Source organism: Triticum aestivum, chromosome 3B (genome assembly GCF_018294505.1).
Source record: "Triticum aestivum cultivar Chinese Spring chromosome 3B, IWGSC CS RefSeq v2.1, whole genome shotgun sequence".
NCBI lineage: Eukaryota > Viridiplantae > Streptophyta > Magnoliopsida > Poales > Poaceae > Triticum > Triticum aestivum.
In genome coordinates, this window is record NC_057801.1 from 444,722,577 (window position 1) to 444,745,327 (window position 22,751).

Consider the following 22,751-nt stretch of genomic DNA (forward strand, 5'->3'; position numbering starts at 1 on the left):
AATTTGACCAACTTAAATGAGTGTTTGGTTCCAGCCACACCTTAGTCAAGCCATACTTGGGCCCCACATGACCTACATATAAAAATGTGGCAAGATCCTTTAGGCTTGCCAACTTGTGGCTCTCATTTTGATGAACTAAATGAGTAAAGCTTAGGCAATCTTGGCAAAAATATGTGGCAAAATGTGGCAATGCTAGGCCTAGAACCAAACTACTCCTACATACCAAGACTTTACCCAGAAATATCATTCTTACTAACTTGTCCAGAAAAGAGAAAATTGCTAAATTCCTTTGTTAGCATTTCCATAGGCCTAATTCATAGTGTTGTGATATATTGGCCTCCTTTTTTCATCAGTTCAAACTTTTGAAGTAACGGGTCGAAGCATGAGTTCAATAAATGCTTTATTTTTAATTTCTAAGTAAATTGTCATGGTCATCTCCGAACTATCCGTATCTGTTTACCTAGTTTTCATCTTCTGGCCCATGTGTGTGGTCATTCATTTCTGTAGGCAAATTCATAAAGCTTTATTCATCCAGAAATAATGTTTACATGGACAAGTACATGACCATAGGGCTGGCCAAATCAGACATGGCGATCAAAACCTAGACTATGAGCGTACTTTTGAGAGGCTGTGAGCTTCAAAATTAATGTTTGTAAGCTCATGGACAAAACTACATGAATTGAAAGCTGAAGAGTGTTCTTTGATTTCCTGTATGATTGCAGCATAGCAAGCTGCGGATCCTTGCTCGATATCATCGATCACCACCTTACAATCTAATGCGATGTGTATCCGCTGGACATAAAGATGTTCCGCAAGGGCTAGTGCTTCTCTTGCGGCAAGACCCTCCAGTGTTGCCGGATCGTTAATACCACTTTGTTCTTTTATTTTTGACTTTGAGATAGTTTTTTTTCTTTTGAGATTTTTAGCACTTTTTGAGATACTTATTAATACCACCACTTTTTTTTTGACCGCATTTTTTTTTGAGACCGCATATTAATACCACCACTTGACATGGAAGGGGCCTCACAGTTCGGTCCAAGGGCACCAAACAAACAAGGCGCCATCGTTTTCGAGGCCCAGGCCCAGGCCCATCTACTCCTGAAGGCACGGGCACCGGAAGGAAGAAGCGCAGCCGCGCCGCGCAGACAACACCACCCTACTCCAGCGTCGACGCCGTCACGCCGCCAGCCCGCCGTCCCTGAGCAATGGAGTCGAGGAAGCCGCAGCGCTCCGCTCTCGTCGACAGCTATGTGGTAAATCCTCCATCCTTTCCTTGGATATCCCAGCATCTCGCTCGCTATCTCCGCGGATTTCGACTAACTCCCCCGCCTCGCCGTCGACGCTCAGGTCCCCGGCGACGTCATCCTGGACCTCGCCGATATGACCAACCAGACCATCAAGCTCGGCGCCGGTCTGCGCCAGGTAAAACATCCCGTGTTGTAAAGTGGGAATCGGCTGCCCCTTCCGAGGTTTAGGGATTAGGGTTTTAATGGGGGTTCATTTTGGGTAACGAGGCTTACGGTTCATTCGTGGGGGCTCGCAGGATTGTGACACTATCCAGGCAACTAGTGCTGGGAGGCTTCGACTGTCCAAGCCCAACAAGTACTGGGTGGAGAACTCCCAGAAGAGGGTGAGTCCTCTGGTTTGCGCTCATAGATGCTTTTTCACACTATAGAAATTGTTCCTATGTAGGATATCGTATGTGTGACTTTTATCTCTGCTTGAAAGAAACCGTTGAGATTTATCATTGCTATGATATGAGAATGTGAAATTCTTGAACAGGTATGCTCACTTTGTATATTGTAGCCACCATATGCTGTTTTTTCATGTAACTAATTTTTCTCACACTTCATGCTCATGGTTTGACTGAAGGAAATTTATGCTGATATTCCTATGTTGTGACCCTTGCTACCAATATCACTAAACTAATGTGGAAGCTTAAGTGCCACTATTGTGGACTGGGTCATGTTAATACAATGCTACGCAACTTCCAGCACTGATGCACACTAACATTCATTTGGAATTGTCATGGACTCATAGTTACCTTTCAAGTATGCAGTGTATATGTATTGTTCCGGCCTTTGTTTTGGATCAAGTTTCAACTCTTCATTGCTTGAGCATGTTGATTTCTCTTCAGCTTTTTCAAACACAGTTAATCAGTTTGATAAACTCTACCTTGTCTCCCTCTGTAAGGGAGTATATGAGATTGTGCATAGTATGCTTTTTCAGTGTTCAGTCTCCTTGTGTTCTGTTTCAATGACTGCCTATTCATACAATGCTTGTTGTTTTTTTGGCAGTATGTACCTTCTGTAGAAGACACGGTTCTTGGTATCGTAGTTGACACCAAACCAGATGTAAGTATACATTTGCCTTTAGAAGTACTTCCAGCTCGATTTCTAGTCTTATGATCGCTTTTATAACCATCTGATTATAAATCTGATGACATCCTCCCTGTTATTACAATTGAAATATACTCCCTCCGTTTCTAAATATAAGTCTTTCTAGAGATTTCAATATGAACTACATGCGGATGTATATAGACATATTTTAGAGTGTAGATTCACTCATTTTGCTCCGTATGTAGTCTATATAGACTTATATTTAGGAACGGAGGGAGTGTATCTAAAGTCAAAATGAGCATTCGCGAATTTTACCATAGGACGGTGACCAGAAGCATAATTTTAAATGTTACTTTAATTAATTTATTCTGTATGCGTATGATGTGTTCTTATGGATTCTTTCCCTTCTGCTGAGCTGGATTTGGTTATTCCAGAACTTCTTGGTGGACATAAAGGGGCCTAATTTGGCCTTTTTACCAGTTCTCTCATTTGAAGGTGGTACAAGGAGGAACATACCAAAGTTTGAGGTATGGCATTGAGTCATTAATGGTTGTAGAACCTTTTCTTTCCAATTATAGGTTATTTTGTGTGAAGCACACAGTGCTCTTCTTCCTTTATTGGCCATCAAAGAAGGAACCATTTTTAATAGTTACTAGGAAAATGCCCGTGCATTGCAACGGGGATACACTAACGAAACGGGATGCCATGATAGAAAAATGTTGGCATGGTAGCAAAATTGTGGAAGAAAATGCTGCACCATGGCAACGAGAACGGGTCGTAACAGCAGAAAACCATCAGTTGTATAAGTTCCACTGACGTGCTTGTGCTCCTCATCTTCCTTCGCCGTCGACGCTCGCATAGTCGCCGGCGTCCGAATCCATCGCTAAGGCAGCTTTTATGCGGTCCATGCAATTGTTGATGCTCTAGCTCGCCATGACCTTTGTCAGTTGGCCATTCGCGCCACCTCAGCCTCAATATGGACTGAGCATCGCCGCCATCACCGTAACCTTCTTGATTCGTATGGGGATGACGGTCATGGCTGCGGTCACTTCAAGTGCATTGAAGCATTTATAGTATATCATCCAGGCCCGGGGTCTAAACAGCGAAAACCCAATGGAGTGCATACAACATGGAAATGCAACATTTTAACTTCTAGTCGCTATTAGTTTTGTATCTACCCTATTGAAATGCAATATCCAAAACCCTAGTTTTGTTTTTTCTTTAGTATTACTTGGGCTCATTTTCGTAGTCTATTTTTTCCTTTAGTGTTGACTGAGATAAAACAAAGCGAACATATGGACATGCTTATGAATCATCCTTCCGTGCATTGTCCTCTGGTTCCGAGTACACCTTGTCGTTGAAGTATGCTGCCAAGGTTCAAAGTGCTGTGGTTCCAGTAGCCGCCCACCCGGCTGTGGAACACGCCCATCGTACTGCACGCCTCCGAACTTGGTGACAACTGATGACAGACGGCAGCATGCGTGGGGCTCCCTGCAGACTGTTCGCCACCTGGGAGCCGCAGATGTGGACCACATATCCTGCAGGTTCCGTTGTGGCCACGTAGCGAAGCTCCATGCAGATCTCGTGGTGGTCGCATGGCATGGCGCGTATGTGATTTTTTAGGAGTCTAAAAATGATGGCAGGGAAGGTGCTGAAGGCCTGCGCCGTCGGCTGCTTGGTGCCATGGTGACCAGAGCGGCAAGTCAAGGTCCAGCCGGCACGGGGAGACGCGGGCCGGCCGGCCACGACATGGCGAGTTCCTGTGGGAGGCGATACTTTGTTTAATTGCTCGAATCAAATCTGATCGGGGGATTGGGTGGCGATCTCTTCCTTCCAAGAGAGATGTGCTTCCAACTGGTGATCATAACATGAGGCGAAGAAAAAGAGGAGAAAATGAAAGAGAAGAGATCTTTCCTGTTCATTTGGTGCAGGTGGGGAGGGGCGGATGACGAAGAGGGATGGAACGGGGAACACTAAGTTTCTTTAGACAGGAGAGATTTACCATATTTTTAGTTGGCCATTGAACTTTAATTATTTTTCTTTGAGTAGCTATTTGGCATATCATATGTTTTTTCTTATAAAATTAACATGAATTCATTGATTGGATCAAATTATTATGTATCTTAGTAGATACTGAAATCTTACATGGTGCAATTTTTAGTTTTTTCTTTATCTTGTATGGAGTGCATACGTTTTTATGCAAAATATAGGGTTTGATAATTGAATTTCGAAAAGTGTTGAGCTGTTTTAATTTGTGATGCATTTTTGTCATTTTTTGGGTCAATTTCACTTGTTTGTTGATTCCGATCTGTCCTCAGTCGTTACATTGAAATAGCCGCCCCGTTATGTAGCTTCAAATTCATTACATGCACTCAATGATGTTTGTGTTGTAACAATTTGTCAAATACTGGATGCGGGTGTTATACTTAAGTAGGGATTATATGCCTTAAAAATATGATCTCAGCTTGTAATGATTCCGAAAGGTTGCAGTTTCTGTGCCTAATATTCAGTTTCCTTCCTTGAGCTTGATGCATGGTTATTATAAATACTTACTGTGTGTTTTCTCCTGCAGATTGGTACATTAATATATGCCAGAGTGGTGAAAGCAAATAGCATTATGAATCCAGAGCTTTCATGCATGGATGGTAACTTGCTAATTTCATAATTCAGTGTTTCTATGAGTTTCAAAATTAGAAGTTCAAAAATACATCATGTTGGGAATCTTGGCTCATATGGCTGTGAGATCTTGGAGTACAGTGTTTTGTGCCAAACTGTTGCATTTTTGTTTCCTTGTACTGCTATCCAAATATAATGATATGGACTATCTTTTACAGCAAGTGGAAAAGCTGCTGAATTTGGTCAACTGAAAAGTGGTTATACGTTTGAAACATCAACTGGCCTGGCAAGAATGTGAGATGAATGCATGCCATAATCTTTCAGTAATGTGCTAGTATTACTATTCTCCTTCATATATTTATTATGTTGATTACTTGTAGGCTTTTAAGTTCCCCAACATGTCCACTTCTAGAGGCCCTTGGGAAAAAACTATCATTTGAGATAGCTGTTGGACTGAATGGTCGAGTATGGGTATGCTTCTGATATAATCGTGTTTTTCTTTCTCTTTTGAAAACTTGGAAATTATTAATGCATGTTGTGCTTGTTAATTGCTTATATTACCCTATTTATGTCCTGTAGGTGAATGCTCCTTCGCCAAGTAATGTCATTGTTGTATCAAGTGCAATTAAAGAATCAGAATCTTATAGTCGCTTACAACAAAAAACCATGGTGGAAAAACTCCTGGCTAAACTGTCATGATGGTAAGTCAGCACATAGTTATTCAAACTTATAACGTGGGGTGGCACCTCATTCTCATTAGTGTGTACTGGTAAATACTCCCTCCGTATCAAAATATAAGACATTTTTTGACCATCATAGTGTTAAAAACGCCTTATATTTTGATAGAGGGAGTAATATATGACCAGTTTTTTCTCCTTGGAAAATGCATTGCACTGTGCTGAATATTTTGATTGCTGCAGTTCTCACTGAGCTTTATGCATTTGTCAACAGTGCACCTACGTCATGCATCCTGCATAAGGTGAACAACAGGATAACATCATTTTACATGTTTCAGAATTTATACAATTATTAAATAGACTTTTGAGTCGCGAATACATAGCTTCTACTTCCTCCGTTCCTAAATATAAGTCTTTTTAGACATTTCAAATGGACTACAAAATACGGATGTATGTAGACATATTTTAGAGTGTAGATTCACTCATTTTGCTCCGTGTGTAGTCACTTGTTGGAATCTCTAAAAAGACTTATACATTTGGGAGCGGAGGGAGTACATATGGTCAGCAGCATGCGAACCATTTGTACACTTAAATGTAGACTTCTTGATCGCAAATGTTAATTCTTCCCTTTTTTTTCTTCACTGGATCAATGGACACCGAGACATAACTATTGCTTCATCACGGAGCGATATCATAATCTATTCCACTGGGTTAAGGAGAAGATTGCACTGCATGTTTCATGTCTGCTGTTGTTGATTGAGAAGTGTTGGAAAATTTGACTGCATCTTCCCTTGCAGGGAGCAGGACATAATCAGGCACTGTAAAAGGATTCTGAATTATTGTTTGTCAAACGCGGCAGATGATTCTGCAACTGGAAAGATGGCTAGTCATTATCATGCACCTTACCAAGGAATAGTAGATGGGATGGCATGTAAAATAGACGCGTTAAAGTGGTTGGTGCTTTTTGATGATGCAGGGGCTAAAGCAACCGGTTGATTGGTAAACGTTCTAAATCACCGGGTGGATGTTGTACTTGCGGATACATGGTTTCTTAGCTTTGTAATATGCTACTGTAAGAGATTTGCACAAGGCTGCGTGTGCTGCTCTATTAGAAGATGATTGATGGATGTTACTCCTATATTTTATAAATTTATGGTGTGAAACTATCACACTGAGCTCTGTAAGCAAAATCAGCTGAAGTCCTGCTCAATGATATGGCGCATGATTTCACGTTTCTTGACACGAAAACGTAGCAGAACTGGTTTGTACTGATCCGGCAATTACAACTTTTAGACACTCGCTCCCGCGCCTGAGATGCGATCGTCCAACGGCTCGCAGGTGGCTCTGGAACATTTTACAAAGAAGCCCCTCAAAAGTTTAGGAATTGCGCGCAGGTACAGCAGCCTCTTAGATGCGTTGGATCTGAGATCCAACGGCCCAAAACCCGTATACCCTAGGTCTCGTTATCACCTGAAACTTTCCTGCAGATCACAAGCGCGCAAACGTGACGCCTCCCGATTCCCCAACAAACTGTCCACCCAAGCTCAAAAAAAAAAAAAACTGTCCACCCTCTCCGTCCCGCGCTGCGCCATGCACAGGCAGGTCGGCACCGTCCGCTTGCCCGAATGCCCAGCCGACACGCAGACACGGGACACGGAGTCCCAACGCACCGCCAGCCACGGCGCTCTCTCTTGATGCATTTTTTGCTTCCCGTCGGCACCTTCCGGGCCTCGGACTTGTCGTCCTTATCCCAAATTCTCTCTCGTTTTTTTTATATAGTTGAAATGAAATTCTGTCTCGCTTTTAAATCCCTTCCTTTCTTTTCTGTGCGACGGACGATGATGTGTATGGCATGCACGGCCCCTCTGACGGCGACGTGTGTGTGCACGCAATCTCGTTCTGAAACCGGCCGCGGCTGCGGCTTTCGATTCGCGTCGGACAACACAAGAGCATCAGCATCACGCGCCCATCGCTTGCTCGCCTTTCCCCTCCCTCTTCCCCCCCCCCCCCCCCCCCTCGGCTTCCCCTCGGCTCCAGCAAAGTTCCTCCAGTCCAGACTACTCCCGGTGAGCGCCCTTTCCCTCTTTCCCGACCTCGCTTCTCCGTGCGTTCGCGGCTGCTTTTCCCTAGCTGTCTGGCAGGCTGCCCACGAATTTCTTAGACAGAGATTAGTAGATTTCCCGGCCCCGGCCGGGGGAAGATAAGGATAGTCTCCTTCGGCGAGGTGGTAGCTTGTCTTCTTTTTCTTTTCTTTTTGCTGACAACGTGGTAGCTTGTCCTTGTACATGTTTGGTAGTTCGGTGGTTGCTGGTACTCCCTCCGTTGTTCACAAATAGTGTAAGATGTTTTGGTCTTTTGGATATTTCAATATGAACTACGTACCGACTGAAATGAGTGAACAAACGCACTAAAACGTGTCTATATACATCCGGTTCAGGAAATAGTTAGAATATCTTATACTCCCTCCGTCCCAAAATAAGTGTCTTGACCCCGTCGCAAAATAAGTGTCTTGACCTTAGTACAACTTTGTACTAAGACACTTATTTTTGGGACGGAGGTAGTATTTGTCGATGGAGGGAGTATGTCGAGTTGAGCTGATCTGTAATCCGAGTATCGGACTAATTATTATGTACTCCCTCCGTCTGGAATTACTTGTTTCACATAAATGGATGTATCTAGACATATCTTTAGTTATTGATATATCCATTTTTATCCATTTTTGTGACAAGTAATTCGGAATGGAGGGAGTAGGTGTTTACGTTTTTTTTGTTCCTCTAAAGCGACAAGTGACCACGGTCACTACCATTATCCCATTGATCGCGAGTTTGAGGCTTTGAGCAGTGGTTCATGGTCTATGGCAGCACTACTTTATATGTTTTAGATGATGTTGATCATTTTTTATTAGGATTGAAAAAAGCAAATCTGTTTAGTTTGACTAACTGATGCTTAACGCCACGTGCTGCTGCTGTTGGGATCTCCTGAAGCTGCTACATTTTAAAATAAATGAGTAAAATGCTGTCACTCTTTTCTCTGTTCCTAATTGTTTGGCAATTCTCAATTTCCAGGTTGGAATTAGGTCCCGCTGAGTGCCCCCAGCCATGAGTTGCGGGAGGTATACCATACCAGCTAGTCTCTTATTTTTCTGTATCTCAACTGTAGTTCTGCTACAACATTATGAGTTCATAACATTTTGACATGTGATGCTGATGGCAGATCTGAAAACACTACCAGAAAATGTAGGACGCGTTCAACACCTGGTGAAACGATGTATCTCCATACTGCCGATGCTAAAAAGATCACCCACTACCAATCTAATCTGCCAACAACAATGGATCGCGATATCGGTGCCTACCCTGTGAAGCACCACTTTCCATCTCCTATAGTTTCTTGGATAGAAGACCTTTCTAGCTTTGGCGATGCTCCTTTTAGCCATGATACTGAATACGTGGATGATCAATCAACACCTTCATTCGGGCAGTCTTCTGCATCTAACAATTTGCATGACATGCAAATAGTACGTTTTGTTTTCATTTCTCATCCCCTTCACTGAGTGTGTGCGCTTCCTAGGAGCATGTGAAGACAGTCAAGTTTTAGATAAGATCGCTGATGTATGTGTGTCTTGCAGTCAGTGAGATTGACAGACGAATTCATGGAACTTGCAAAGGAGAATACAAGCAATAATCTAGAGACCTGTGGAATTCTTGGTGCTTCATTTGTAAGTGCAGTTGGGAGAAGAATTAGATAGATTTACCAATGTGACCACTGATAGTCTTGCTATATTCACATTTGCATCTTCATTTTTTACATTTATTTGCAGAGGGATGGAACTTACTATGTGACAACATTGATCATTCCAAAGCAAGAAGGAACTGCTCACTCAGTATGTCAGTTACTGTATGGTTTGGGGAAAAAAGACATTATTTTGTTTAATTTGTCATTTTACCTTTTAACATATCATTTGTCATCTTACTTTAATGTGTCTTGCTTCCATTTATCTATATGAATCTGCCTGTTTCCAAATGCAGTGTCAAGCTTCTAACGAGGAGGAGATACACGCCGTATTATCAGAGCAGTCACTTTACCCTGCAGGGTGGATACATGTAGATATCTGAACATTTCCATACTTCATCGAATTCAGTTTTCTGTTGGTTTAATATTGTAAATGAAATAAATACACATGGCTAGCCTACATCATATGGTCTAAGAACATTAGGTATGATGAGATAAAACTGTATCAGTGTATCCAGTGTTTAGTGCCAAGTTAGGGTGTGTAATCTGAATTTCCTGTCTTCTGATTTGAAACTAGCATTATTTTTTGAATTTTTTTATCACAGGAGGTAAGAACATAAATATTTAAGATATATATTCATAATGGTTACCATTGAATATCCACTGTTACTGTGAATAAAAGCGTGAATATAGCCTCCACCACTTAATAATATACTGCAATTGTGGCCATTGCTGCAGCCAATATAAAACTATTGTGTTCGTCAATTCTAATACATTTGAAAGAAGATTGACATAAAGCACAATTAATACCAATATTTTTCTTATAGAAAACACACTGAACTTAGTAGCATGGAACCCATCTTTTTATACCAAAACTTGTTACTTGAGCATATGCTTTCTTAGTGTGCTTAGATGCAGTAACTACTGTAATTTACTAACAGTTAGTTGACAATTGACATTTTGCTTTGTTTTTTCCAGACTCACCCTTCACAAACATGCTTTCTATCGTCGATCGATTTGCACACTCAATTCTCTTATCAGGTATCTAAATAAGTTTTGTTGATGTTTATGAATTAAGGATATTGTTTCTTTTTATGAAAATCCTCCAGTCTCATATACCATGGACATCCTCCATGAGAAATTCAGCTGGAAATTATATTTGCCGAATCCTTCAACCACTAGAGTAGCTAACAAATATGATTTTAATCTGTATGCAACAACGCACATTTGAAACTTTTGAGTTATTGGTATGACAGTGCCATATCTGATGATCGAACCACTTAAGGGGCTTGTATGCTGCTGGGCATAAAATGTATAAAATAATAAGTTCGCTCTCAAAATGCTGAATAGAAACAATCACAAGTTCCACCAATATTAACTCCGAAAGGCACCATGTCATCTGCACACATGGTCTATCCTTTATTGAGTAGGGGTTGACTTGCTGTCACTTGTTAGGCCTTTGAGCTGACACTTTATCTTCAGATGGGAAAATCGCATATTGTATGGTATAGTTGAAAGGTTGTCACCTAACTTTATATCAGGATAGACCAGCCAAGTTAATGCAAATTTACAGAAGCATGACCTAACTGAGTTGGTGTGATTGTTGTGTTCTCCCTGGTTTGCACTAGCGAGCCAACATTGATAAAAACATGTACGATTCGTTTGGATGTCTGTATTGAGCCCACTGAATTGAAATGGGATGCAATACCAAATTAACCAACGCATTGGGATGTGTTGTGGGAGACGGCTGGGGGTTGTGAGGTGGGAGATCGCCGCTCTCTTCTGTGCCTGCCCCTTCCTTTCTTCATTTATGTTCGGGGCAAGTGAACTGGCACCTTTTGCGGGAGCGAAACAATTGAGAGGATTACTGACCGTCTCTGGCTTGGTAACAAGGGAGAGAGCATGCAATTGTGAGAGAGTCGAGATCAGAACTGAGGCAAGTTTCCAGGAGTCAATACGGTGACCATCCAAACAGCCGTATTGGAGTCTAGACAACACCAATTCACGATTCCAGGGTTGAATACAGACATCCAAACGCAGCAGTAGTCTTATTTCAGAATTGCTGGCTTGTGTAACAATCTGTCGGGAGACGACCGTGTGCTTTATTTGACCTGCTTTTCATGCTGTTATCACTTTTACATAGAAGTATCAACTTTATGCAGGTCATGTTACCAGAAGCTGTTGCGATTGTTGCTGCTCCCACCGATCCTACTAGGCATGTGTTTTCTTGCTTAAAATTACAACAGTTAACATGCAGTGGCGGGTCATTCATTTTATTGTTATACCTAATTGCCCGCGGTGATGCCACCTGGCTAATAATAGTAGAATAAAGTCTGAAAGTCTGTCTGCTGTTTGCAAACATTCCAGGAGCTATGGTATATTCAGGTTGACAGATCCAGGAGGCATGGATGTGCTCAGGGAGTGCAGTGAGAGTGGGTTCCATACTCACCGAGAGACGACGGATGGCGGTCCAATATATGAAACCTGCACCAACGTGCATTTCAAACCTAATTTGCGGTTTGAGATTGTCGATCTGCGTTCTGGTGCGTGACCAATCAGGCATACCCTCTGGCATACTGTAATATGTAAGTATGTGATGTGGCGCATATGCCATAGATGATGATAGATCTTACCGGTGACTGTTAGTCAGCTTGATGGGCGTGTTAAGAAATGGTGTTACCAACCTATGATGTCAACTATTCCCTAACTCTTAACTGTTCTGTTGTAATGTGGTGTGCCTGAAAAAACAGCCACGCTCGTCTAATGTATTTTATGTACTACTCCCTCCATTCGCAAATATAAGTCTTTCCAATATAGTCTACATATGGAGTAAAATGAGTGAATCTTACCTAAAATACGTCAATATTCATCCGTATGTAGTTCATATTAAAATCTTTAAAAATACTTATATTTAGGAACGAAGGAAATAGATACTTGCCAGTGCTTTGCGACAAGGTCATAAATATTTTAGTAGGTTAGTATGTGATGTACCTGCTCATGTTAGTGTGATTTTGTAAAAGAATGGCAATTTTTATTTGCTAAGCATTTTCTTTATCAAAGAACACAATAATTTTATTTGGCAAGTCAGTAGGAGGTGGAACAATAAATGGGCTTGTCATGAAAAACCAGTAAAAGCCGAAGATGAGAGGAGAACAACCAAGAAAGGACAGAGGAAGGAGAAAGGGAAAGTAAAGTATCATGAGATCGCATCACTAACGCCTTCAGATGTGACCTGCGAGGCATTCAAGGTAGGATACCCGAGGAGCATGGGGCCAACGATGGTGGATCCGGCAAGGCATGGACTGCAGGAGGCGGACAAGGTCAGGAGGCGGACAAGGTGGAGGTAGTTCGCCAGATAGTTTATCGGAGGACGGCGACGGCGATCGGCCATGGAAAGGACCCCTCCCGAGGGCAAGTCTCCCGAAATTGACCTTATTGGATTTCTTCAAGCCGGATCCTTGGACAGTGGTGCATAGAAAGAACAATAGGCGTCTGGTGGTGGTGTTGGGACATGTTGGGCCGACAACAGTCCAGGCGGTCGTGGGCTCCGCCCTCTAGCGAGGGATGGACGGGAGGTGGCCAAGAACGCCGGTGTGCAGGGCGCAGGCCGTGCGCGCGACAATGTCACGATCTACTAGTGATTTGGGCGAGAGTGGAAGGGGATTTCACAAGCTAGGGTTTGCAATCTAGATCTGGCAAAGGGAATATGTTATAGTATATCTCCTTTCAGAGGAAAGCCTTTAGGTATACAAGTTTAAGAGATAATTCTCAACAGAATAGAATGGCCTACACACGCTGGCTGTTATATAGCCTTGACAACGGTAAAACGAAGAATAGTAAATGACACTGGTGAAACGTTATAGTAACTCGGCGAGCTTTGCGAGCCGTTGGATCTTCTTAACCACGATTCATCTGGACCGTTCACTATCTAAAACCCGAAAGATAGCTGAAACTGTCGATGGTTATGACAATGCCCTCCCAAAAAACTGAAATTGTCCTCAAGTTTCTTTGCGCCAACCCTCAACTGTCACCTTGAAGAAAGATGGGAAAGTATGCTTAATAAAATCCGCGTCTTCCCGAGTAGCGTCATCGGAAGGAAAATTCTCCCACTGTACTAACCACTGCACCACTGGGAGGTTCTTCCTGGGGATTTGCCTTGTCTGAAGAACGAACAACGGAGCTTGATGAATGGTGCAATCAACATTGACTAACAGGAGATCTTGACAGGGAACCACCTGGGGACCAATGTGTCGCTTGAGCTCACTTACATGGAATACTGGATGTATTTTTGCTTCACTTGGAAGATGCAAATGACAGGCCACATTTCCCACTTTGTGAAGTACTCGAAATGACCCATAAAACTTGCTCTGTAGCTTGATGTGTGTTTTGATACCGAAAGCATTTAATCTATAGGGTTGCATCTTGAGGTATACCATATCACCAACCTCAAATGATCTTTCTGTCTGCTTTCTGTCAGCAAACTTCTTCATATGTTGCTGAGCTTTATGGAGATTATGTTTCAGTGTTGAAAGGAGTTCTTGTCTGTCAGTTAGCAGTTCCTTGGCCTCCGAGTCATGTATTACATACTCACTGATCTGAGGAGGAGAATATCCATACATGGCTTCAAATGGAGTTTTCTGAAGAGAAGAATGAAAGCAACTATTGCACCAATATTCTGCCATAGTGTGCCCATTGCTTTGGATGCTCAAAAGTTAAACAACACAGGTAATTTTCAATACATTGGTTCACTCTCTCTGTTTGTCCATCCGACTGAGGGTGGTAAGCTGAGCTGTACCTAGGATCAATTTTGTGAGCAGAGAAAATATCTTTCCACATCTGACTAGTGAAAATTTTATCTCTGTCAGAGACAATAGAAATAGGAGGGCCATGTAACCTGATGACAATGTCAAAAGCTTGGTCCACATGTTTCACAGAAAATGGATGAGCTAGAGTCATGAAGTGGGCAAATTTGGTTAACCTGTCCACCACCACAAAGATCACATCCTTTCCATTTGATTTGGGCAATAAATGCGTCCATGCCATATCAGGAATATGCAGAGAGTCCAACATACCAGGGTAATGAAATGTTTCTCCTTTATTCTTTTGGCGCACAGCACACTCAGTGACCTACTTGTCCATGTCAGCCTTGAGACCAGGCCAATATTTTTTTCTTAATCCTTTCATAAGAGACTTTTCTACCAGAGTGCCCTTCCCCAAAGCAGAAGAATGTAATGCACTGAGTAGTTTAGCTTTGAGCTCTCCATCATTTCCTATGTATTTTTTTCCTTTATGTCTGATCAACCCATTGTGCAATGTGTCATTTTGATCAGTATGGCCAGGTGATAATAGCAATTTCTCCAACAATTCCTTGCATTTGTTACATTTTTCATAGGATTTCTCCACTTCCTCAGTCCATTTAGGAGTAACTAAGGAAATATCATTCAATTGTCCTTTTCTGGACAGAGCATCAACTACCACATTATCTTTCCCTTTTTTATATTCCAACTTAAAATCAAACTCCAACAGTTTCATCATCAACTTGTGATGAATACCAGTTGTCAACTTCTGATCAGTCATGAACTTCAGACTCTGATGATCTGTTTTAATAATAAGTTTGTTGCCCAGTAGATAGTGTCTCCATCTCTTGAGAGCTTCTACAACAGCCAATGCTTCCTTCTCATATGTGGATAATGTAGCATTTCTAGGACATAATGTTGAGCTATAATAAGCAAGGGATTCTCCTTGTTGCATTAATACTGCCCCAACCCAATTCCTGAAGCATCAGTTTCAATTACAAAAGGAACTGAAAAGTCTAGAAGAGCCAATACATGAGCAGTTACTACAACTTGTTTGAGAGCTTGGAAAGCAACATCCTGTAGTGTTGTCCACTGGAAACAACTTTCTTAAGACTGTCATGTAATGGTCTTGCAATAAGACCAAAATCTTTGACAAATCTTCTGTAGTAACCACATAGTCCTAGAAAACTCCTTAATTGAGTTACTGTTGTGGGAGTGGCCCACTCAACCACAGCAACTACCTTAGCTGGATCAGTAGCAACTCCTTCACCAAAGATGATATGTCCCAGGTATTCAACCTAATTCACAGCAAATAAACATTTTCATAGTTTGACAAACAATTTCTCCTTTTTCAGTACTTCCGAAATGATCTCCACATGTTTGATGTGTTCTTCCAATGCTTCACTGAAAAATAGGATGTCATCAAAGAATATCAGTGTGAAAACTCTGAGATATGGAGCCAGAATGCTGTTCATGAGTGCTTGAAAAGTCCCTGGAGCATTTGCAAGACCAAAAGGCATAACAAGGTATTCAAAATGACCAAAATGAGTAATGAAAGCTGTTTTATGAATATCTTTTTCACTCATTTGATTTGGTGATAACCAGATCTTAGATCCAACTTGGTGAAAAATTTAGCTCCATGCAGCTCATCCAACATATCCTCAATAACAGGAATAGGGAATTTGTTTTTAACTGTTAGAGCATTGAGCTTCCTGAAATCTTAGCAGAGTCTCCAAGTATTGCCTTATTTAGCTACTAATATAGCAGGAGCTGCATATGGACTTTGGCTTTCTCTGATTACTCTGTTGAACAACAATTTTTGTAGATGTTCCATTTCATGTCTCTGTCTGTGTGGAATTCTATAAGGTCTAGAGCATGGTGGCACTGCTCCAGGCTGCAAAGGTATCTCATGATCAAATTTTCTCATAGGTGGAAGTTCTTCAGGTTATGCAAATAAATGAGAGAATCTCTAAAGTAATTCCTGCATTGGAACAGGTATGTTGGGCAGGGATAAAAATTTGTAGTTATTGTGATGTTCAATAGGTGGTTTTTCCTCATTTTCATTTGTCAAAATTTGTACAGTGCTTTGCTGTACAGTTTTTTTTGCAACAATCCTGACTTGTGCAAGTTCTGCCACAGTCTGCTATTTGGCAGGTTTGGGCACAGTGGAGTTAGTAAGATAGAGTGCAAAACCAGTAGCTCCTTTCAAGAGCATTTTGTTCATTTCCTATGCATCAACCTCAGAAGCATTTGTGATGGTGTCACATGCAGGTATTGTAACCCTTGTTTTTCTATAATTGCATACAATGATTCATCTTTGGATATGACCAAAGGAAGTAGGGCTCTGTTTAGCCAGCCAATCACAACCCAACACTACATGTCCTGGAAGTTCCAAAATTCTGAATGTCTGCAGAAATTTGACCTTGTTAGCTGTGAAACAGGTTTTAGGAATATAAGCGCCTGACCAAAGTTTCCCTCCCCCAGCCACTGACACTAATATGGACTTATCTTGCAATATGGTACAAGATGTTTTAAGAGCAAATTGCAAATTCATAAATGTTGAATTTCTCCCAGAGTCTACTAATGCCAAAACTTGTTTTCCACCAACTTGTATAAGTATTGAAATTGAGTTCACACTTTTAGGGTCCATAGCTTGGGCAGATATCCTCATACACTTTTCTTGAATAGGTGGCTGCTCTTCTTGTTCATCATCACTGTTTGTTGTCTGCTCATCAGTTAGCTCTGCAGGTTCCTCACCAGTTAACATATTTATAACTGGTGCTTCCTTGCACTTATGGCCATGAAACCAAGCATCACCACACCTCCAACACTTGCCTAGTTCTCTCTGCTTCTGAAACACAACTGGTGTTTTAGTGTCAGTAGTTTTGCTGTCAGAACCCACTGTCTTGAAGGCATGATAAAGAGTTTTTTGAACTGTTGTCATAAGCAGATGAGTAATTTTTCTTTGGAGGTAGTGACTGCCCCATATCTATAGCCAACGAATATGCTTGTGTCAAAGTAGGAGGCCTTAATGGTCTTAGCTAAAATTTGATATGTGATCTCATTCCATTAACATAACATTTGATAAACCATTGTTCAGAGAGTGCAGGGTTTTCCAGTTGCATTTCCTCCATGAGGTCCTAAAATATTTCAGTGTATTCACTAATGCCAAGGTTGTTCAGTTTCAATGAATTAAACCTTTCAGTCAAATCATAAGAGCTAGTGGGAGAAAACCTGTGTAAAACTTCACAGAATTGCGGCCATGTATACTGTTTCTTTATAATGCCAGACCTTCTCAACCAATTATCAGCCTTTCTTGTCATATATAATTGGGAAAGTGGGACTTTATAATCTGATGGTGCTCCAGCCATCTGAATTTTTTTCCACACTGCCTAATCCAACCACCAGGATTGTCTCCATCAAATTTTGGAAATTCCATTTTGGGAGCTTTTGTGATATTCTTGAGGAACTGGGCCCTCGTTTCTTTTTCATAAGTTCTCCCATACTCAGTCCAGAAATCTTTCCCCTCTTGCACATTTGCAGTCTGAAAAAGTGATGTGCGAGCAGTTTTCATTTGAGTTGTATGAGAAGCTCCTTCAGAAGAAATATCCTGCATATTAGGCTTGGTAAACCCTGGAGGTCCAGCATGCTGCCCCACATTGATAGGTGGTAAACATTGAGCATTGAGAGCTGTATATTGCCTTGTCTTCTATTGTTCCAACAATAATCTCTTCCTTAATTCTTCAGTTAAGGGTCAGTTGACAGTGTCATGACTTTCCTTCTGCAGTTCACCATTTTTCTACATAGCTGTTAACTGATCTGGCCTTCTTGTTACCTGTTCTAGAGCTTGAAGATCTGGTTGGGTAACACTTGCTGTTCCCTGATTACCAAGTGTCTTCAATACGCCAGTAATTGTAGACAGTTGTTCATTGAGAGAAAATATTGCTTTCTGCACTATCGAAAGGACCGAATTCATATCATCTTGCTTAGCATTTGAGGTCTATACCTCCTTTCTCAGCATATCTACTTCCCGCAACCTAGTTGTCTCTTCTTTGTTTGTCAACACATATTCCTTAAGCTGCAACAGTTTAGCAGATCTGTCTCGTCGATACTTGACTTCGAATGACCCATGATCTAATTCAGTGGAGAGGAATTTTACTACCGCACTAGTGCAGCAACCCGAACCACTTATTAGATCCTGCTGCCGCCACAGAGATCCGCCTCCAAATCAGCACCACCCAAGCACGTACCTGGAATTTCACCACCAGAATAGTATGTTCCGGCAACCAGTACTGCCGTCCGAGCTACCGATGAATTTTGCTCTGCCGCCTGTGCCTCCTTCATCGCCGCCGAACGCCAACAATGCCTCTGAATCGGGTTGGGACAGGGAGGGAAAAAAATTCAGCACTGCGCCTTGCGACCACGCCTCCGAGAAAATGTATGGCTCATGATACCAATTGTCACGATCTACTAGTGATTTGGGCGAGAGTGGAAGGGGATTCACGAGCTAGGGTTTGTAATTGAGATCTGGCGAAGGGAATATGCTGTAGTATATCTCCTTTTAGAGGAAAGCTTTTAGGTATACAAGTTTAAGAGATAATTCTCAACAGAATAGAATGGCCTACACGCGCTGGGCGTTGGCTGTTATATAGCCTTGACAATGGTAAAACGAAGAATAGTGAATGACATTGGTGAGATGTTACAGTAAATCGGTGAGCTTCGCGAACCATTGGATCTTCTTGACCATGATTCATCTAGACTGTCCACTATCTGAAACCCAGAAGATAACTGAAACTGTCGATGGTTATGACACACAATTACAAGGTTGGCCATGATGACACTCGGCATGCGGCTTGAGGTTGGAACTATGCGCCCCGGGGACAATGGGGATATTATGGGTATACCACTTATGGTGAAGGTCAACATCGCGGTTTGTCCTCGGCGGGCGGAGGTCGTGGCTATGGTTGGCAGAATGACAATGGTGATGGATGTGGTTTCTATGGCCCTCCTGGCACCTTCATCGAGGGAGCCTTAGGCCCTAATTTTTGCCACCGAGGGTCTTTCTGCGCCAACCACGGAGGAAGGGGGTGGCAGGAGGCCACCTCCGCCTCGACCATCGGCATATGCAATGGAGGACGTTGCTACGATGGAGCCGGCGACTTCCTTGTGGACAACAGAGGCTGCACCTGCGCCGAAGCTCTCAGGTGCAGCGATGGACATCGTCCGAGCACTGGCCACGATGAAGGTGCCTGTGGCAAAGCCGACGGCTGCTTGCGATGCAACGAGCAACAAACCTAGTGATAAGTCCGAGGGCGAACGAGCTACGAAGTGGTCACGGAAGAAAGAAAAAATAAACTGTTGCCATTGTGGTGAACAGGGTCATTTTGTGCCCGAGTGTACGACGGAGCTTTGTGAGCTTTGCCTCAAGCTGAAGCATGGTTCAGGAGAGTGCCCCCTCCTCCTGGGACCAAAGCCGGTGGTCACCATTTATGGGGTGCGTTGCCTCGAGCTGATGTTTTTTGAGTCATCTGACACCACCTCACCTGCGCCAACAAAGGAAAGCTCGATAATAGGTGTGGTGAAAGGTGACACGTGGATCGATCACGGAGGAGTAGATTGTATAGTGGCTTTGCGAGATGGTTTCAGCCAGTTTCCAGTGGTCCCTTGTGAAACTTGAGGAGCATGTGTACATGGTGAACTTTCCTACGAGGGAGGATCTATCTCGTCTCTTCAAGTTCGATATGAGCAGGGTCCCGAACAACAACTACATTCTTGAGCCGAACAACAACTACATTCTTGAGTTTGATGCCTGAAAGGAAAAGGAGCCACAAGGAACACCTCTTTCTCATATCTAGGTTTGCTTCCAGGGGGCACTGCCGAAGCCCCTGAATGACTTTTTGGTTACATGGAGTCTGGGGGCATTCATTAACAAGACGGAGAGGGTTGACATGCCTTTCACCCGCGCCCAGGGCGTTGCTCGTCTGCTTGTTAGTATTTTCGACATTGAGTTGGTTCTGGACATTGTGAGATAGACCCTTGAGGGCATGATGTATGACCTTGAGGTCGAGATTGAGGGCCCCATGTTGTTTGATGGGGTGGACGAGAATAATGATGTGCACATGGGAGAGGGTGATGATGGCAGGGGGAATCGGGATAAGAGGGCGGTTAACAGTGGGTGTGAGGCTGCTAAGAGGGCAGAGGGACAATCTGCCCAGTCGGCTGTGGATACTACAGGCAAGGAGGCGGTGTCCACATCGACGTCGATGAACTCTCTAAGGTTCGGTTCATTTTGGTGCACCTTCTTCTCCTAGTCGCCTTTGGGGGCATAGAGCCAAGCTGGACGACCCTGCGGAGCCAGAGCTCCCGCCTTTGTCACCGGTGGCTTCTCCAGGTGCGCCGGCACAACTGGTTGTGGAACCGGTGCGATGCGGGCCGCATCGCCTATGCTGCCCCTGACGCCGCAGTGGGTATCTCAAGCGGGGGTGGTGGGGGACACTTGGCAGTAGGCCTTGTTGCGCCCCACTAGCCCGTTTGTCATCGACGCCGACACAGACCCTTACCAGGACCGGGGGGTGCCTTGGCGAAGGCGGTTTCTCACGCAGACATGGCTTCTTCGTTCGAGGTTCAATGCCGACAGACGCTCTCGTCACATAGTCCATGTGAGCAGAGCATGCGGTCAACTGTTGGGGGTTTTGGAGCATATCACAAAGCATTTTGAGCAAGTAACCCATTAAGTAACACCTGATCCCCTTTTAATAGTATTGGCTTTTCTATGGACTCAATGTGATCTTGGATCACTAAAATGAAAGTGCAGAGTCTTGAGATTTTGCTAATATTTGTCCTTAGCATCTTGAAGGGGTTCCATATCCTCTTGTCCATGTCCATGCCACTCCAATGTTGAACTTATCTGAAATGCACTAGGTAAAGGTATTAGTCCAACAAGATATATGTTGTCATGAATTACCAAAATCACCCAGGGAGCACTTGTGCTTTCAATCTCCCCCTTTTTGGTAATTGATGACAACATACATCAAAGCTTTTAGATAAAGATATAAGGAAATAGCAAGTAAAGCTTTGGAAGGACATGCAACATGCATTGGCTCCCCCTACATGTATGCAATCAAGTGATAATAGATCATAAGAGTATGAGAATGCGTAAACATGTCAGAGCAGGCAATGAGTTACATGTGTCTTGGCTATATGCATCAAAGCAAATGATATAGATATTGGAATTATAGCTTCATGTTCATGAGTCTCTCCTGCAAACAATATGTACCATAGCAAGAGATCTTCATGCACATGAGTGTGATGCATATACTTACCTTGTGGTCTTGAGCTAGCTTGAAGAAGATATACCTGGGTAAACAAGGTTAGATAACACAAGAACATCTACTAGTCAGAGCAAGAACTAAAGAGCACAAGATACCAAGACTGGGATGACATGTAGAGTGTGAGTACTAGGTACTCTATTTGGATATTGACATGTCCCCAAGAATAAAGATATGCAAAGAATTACAAAGATTTTCTTCCCTTAGATGTCTTTCTCCCCCTGAATCTGACATGGGATAATGGGAGTAGATAGGGTAGCAGAAAATCAGAGCAAACAAGAAAATAACCAGAGCAGATAAAGTCATAACATATACTATCATGTCTTTCCCCTCTTGAAGACATGAGACAACTTTCCTCTTAAGAGTAAGAGCATTAGGAGAAGCTCTTATGTGAGCACATTCTCTCTTATGTGATAAGTTTTGATGTGCTCTCTCTCCCCCTTTGACATAAATTTCCAAGAAGGGTCTTCTGGAGCATGAGTCAAGTAGGTTTGGTCCTGGAGTCACATTACAAAGCCACATGTAATATATGATGCTGGTGGAGGACAAGTTGCAAAGAGTGGAGCTGGGACAAATATGAAGAAGAAAAGTGGCACATAGTTTGTCTCAGGACTGAAGTCGGTAGCACCGAGTGGATTCGGTTCGGCCAAAGAAACCAATCCGGTGAGACCGAATTCAATCCAAAGAGTAACTTTTTGTCAGCTCACTAGGCAAATAAGATCTCACAAGGATATGCAAGGAATTAACTGAATGGTTTGCAATGAATTGGATGAAGGGAAATGCAGAAAATAACAAAGAAAGGAAAAGAAAAGAAATCTAGATGAAGTTTTTTTGAAAGGGGAACTAGCATGCATGAGACAAATGCAAGGGCACAAAGAAACAACACAGAACTTCCTCTAGAATTGGTCGGTGACAAAGTCACCTATGTTAGAGTATATTGACTTAGGAGTCAAGTGAAGACACTTGATCATAGGTCATACTCATCGTTTAAGCTCAAAATGGGGTTGCCATTTTTAGTTTAAGCATTTTGATGTACTCTCATCTTGTGGAGTTGCTTTGACCCATGTCTTGGGGTTAAGCTTATCTAAGATGGAATGACATACCTTGAGTGGTGGTGATGAACTTGGTTATGTAGTTGAAATTGTGTAGGGTGCTCAAGTTGATGTAGATCATTAAGAGTTGGGAGGACCACTTGTAGTTGAGGTTCATCTTCCTACATGGGTTAGTCTTGCAAGGAAAAGCACTTGTGTATCCAAAATGACAATC

General features: G+C 42.6%; 2 protein-coding genes across 6 annotated transcripts; both read left to right on the forward strand.

Annotated features, from left to right (window-relative positions):
- Positions 1-1,027: 1,027 nt before the first annotated feature.
- Positions 1,028-6,842, forward strand: LOC123070275 (putative exosome complex component rrp40). 3 transcript variants are annotated; one of them, XR_006433582.1, is made up of 11 exons: positions 1,028-1,253; positions 1,348-1,422; positions 1,544-1,630; positions 2,298-2,354; positions 2,774-2,866; positions 4,912-4,984; positions 5,174-5,249; positions 5,336-5,426; positions 5,535-5,656; positions 5,876-5,934; positions 6,430-6,842. XR_006433582.1 is itself a non-coding variant. In XM_044493390.1 (11 exons), the coding sequence occupies exons 1-9, from the start codon at positions 1,206-1,208 to the stop codon at positions 5,652-5,654; spliced, it is 720 nt and encodes a 239-aa protein (XP_044349325.1). In that variant the 5' UTR covers positions 1,028-1,205; the 3' UTR covers positions 5,655-5,656; positions 5,907-5,934; positions 6,430-6,842. The 3 variants fall into 3 exon arrangements, 2 of the variants coding, with proteins under 2 accessions (XP_044349325.1, XP_044349324.1); XM_044493390.1 differs by having other exon boundaries at positions 5,907-5,934; XM_044493389.1 differs by lacking the exon at positions 5,876-5,934 and having other exon boundaries at positions 1,029-1,253.
- A 746-nt stretch (positions 6,843-7,588) lies between these two features.
- On the forward strand, positions 7,589-12,182 carry LOC123070276 (AMSH-like ubiquitin thioesterase 2). Of its 3 annotated transcripts, none has more exons than XM_044493393.1 (9): positions 7,589-7,698; positions 8,698-8,744; positions 8,846-9,146; positions 9,258-9,347; positions 9,450-9,526; positions 9,658-9,732; positions 10,340-10,402; positions 11,524-11,576; positions 11,729-12,182. In XM_044493393.1, the coding sequence occupies exons 2-9, from the start codon at positions 8,731-8,733 to the stop codon at positions 11,749-11,751; spliced, it is 696 nt and encodes a 231-aa protein (XP_044349328.1). In that variant the 5' UTR covers positions 7,589-7,698; positions 8,698-8,730; the 3' UTR covers positions 11,752-12,182. The 3 variants fall into 3 exon arrangements, with proteins under 3 accessions (XP_044349328.1, XP_044349326.1, XP_044349327.1); XM_044493391.1 differs by having other exon boundaries at positions 7,590-7,698; positions 9,450-9,512; XM_044493392.1 differs by lacking the exon at positions 7,589-7,698 and adding an exon at positions 7,707-7,856 and having other exon boundaries at positions 9,450-9,512.
- Positions 12,183-22,751: the final 10,569 nt, after the last annotated feature.

What these genes read in the sequence shown, in the direction of transcription:
- LOC123070275 (XM_044493390.1), top strand. Translation starts at nt 1,206, where the DNA reads ATGGAGTCGAGGAAGCCGCAGCGCTCCGCTCTCGTCGACAGCTATGTG. An exon ending in CTCTCGTCGACAGCTATGTG is followed by an intron (nt 1,254 to 1,347) that starts GTAAATCCTCCA and finishes GTCGACGCTCAG; the next exon opens with GTCCCCGGCGACGTCATCCT. An exon ending in GACTGAATGGTCGAGTATGG is followed by an intron (nt 5,427 to 5,534) that starts GTATGCTTCTGA and finishes TATGTCCTGTAG; the next exon opens with GTGAATGCTCCTTCGCCAAG.
- LOC123070276 (XM_044493391.1), top strand. An exon ending in ATTTGCATGACATGCAAATA is followed by an intron (nt 9,147 to 9,257) that starts GTACGTTTTGTT and finishes TGTGTCTTGCAG; the next exon opens with TCAGTGAGATTGACAGACGA. An exon ending in ACACTCAATTCTCTTATCAG is followed by an intron (nt 10,403 to 11,523) that starts GTATCTAAATAA and finishes AACTTTATGCAG; the next exon opens with GTCATGTTACCAGAAGCTGT.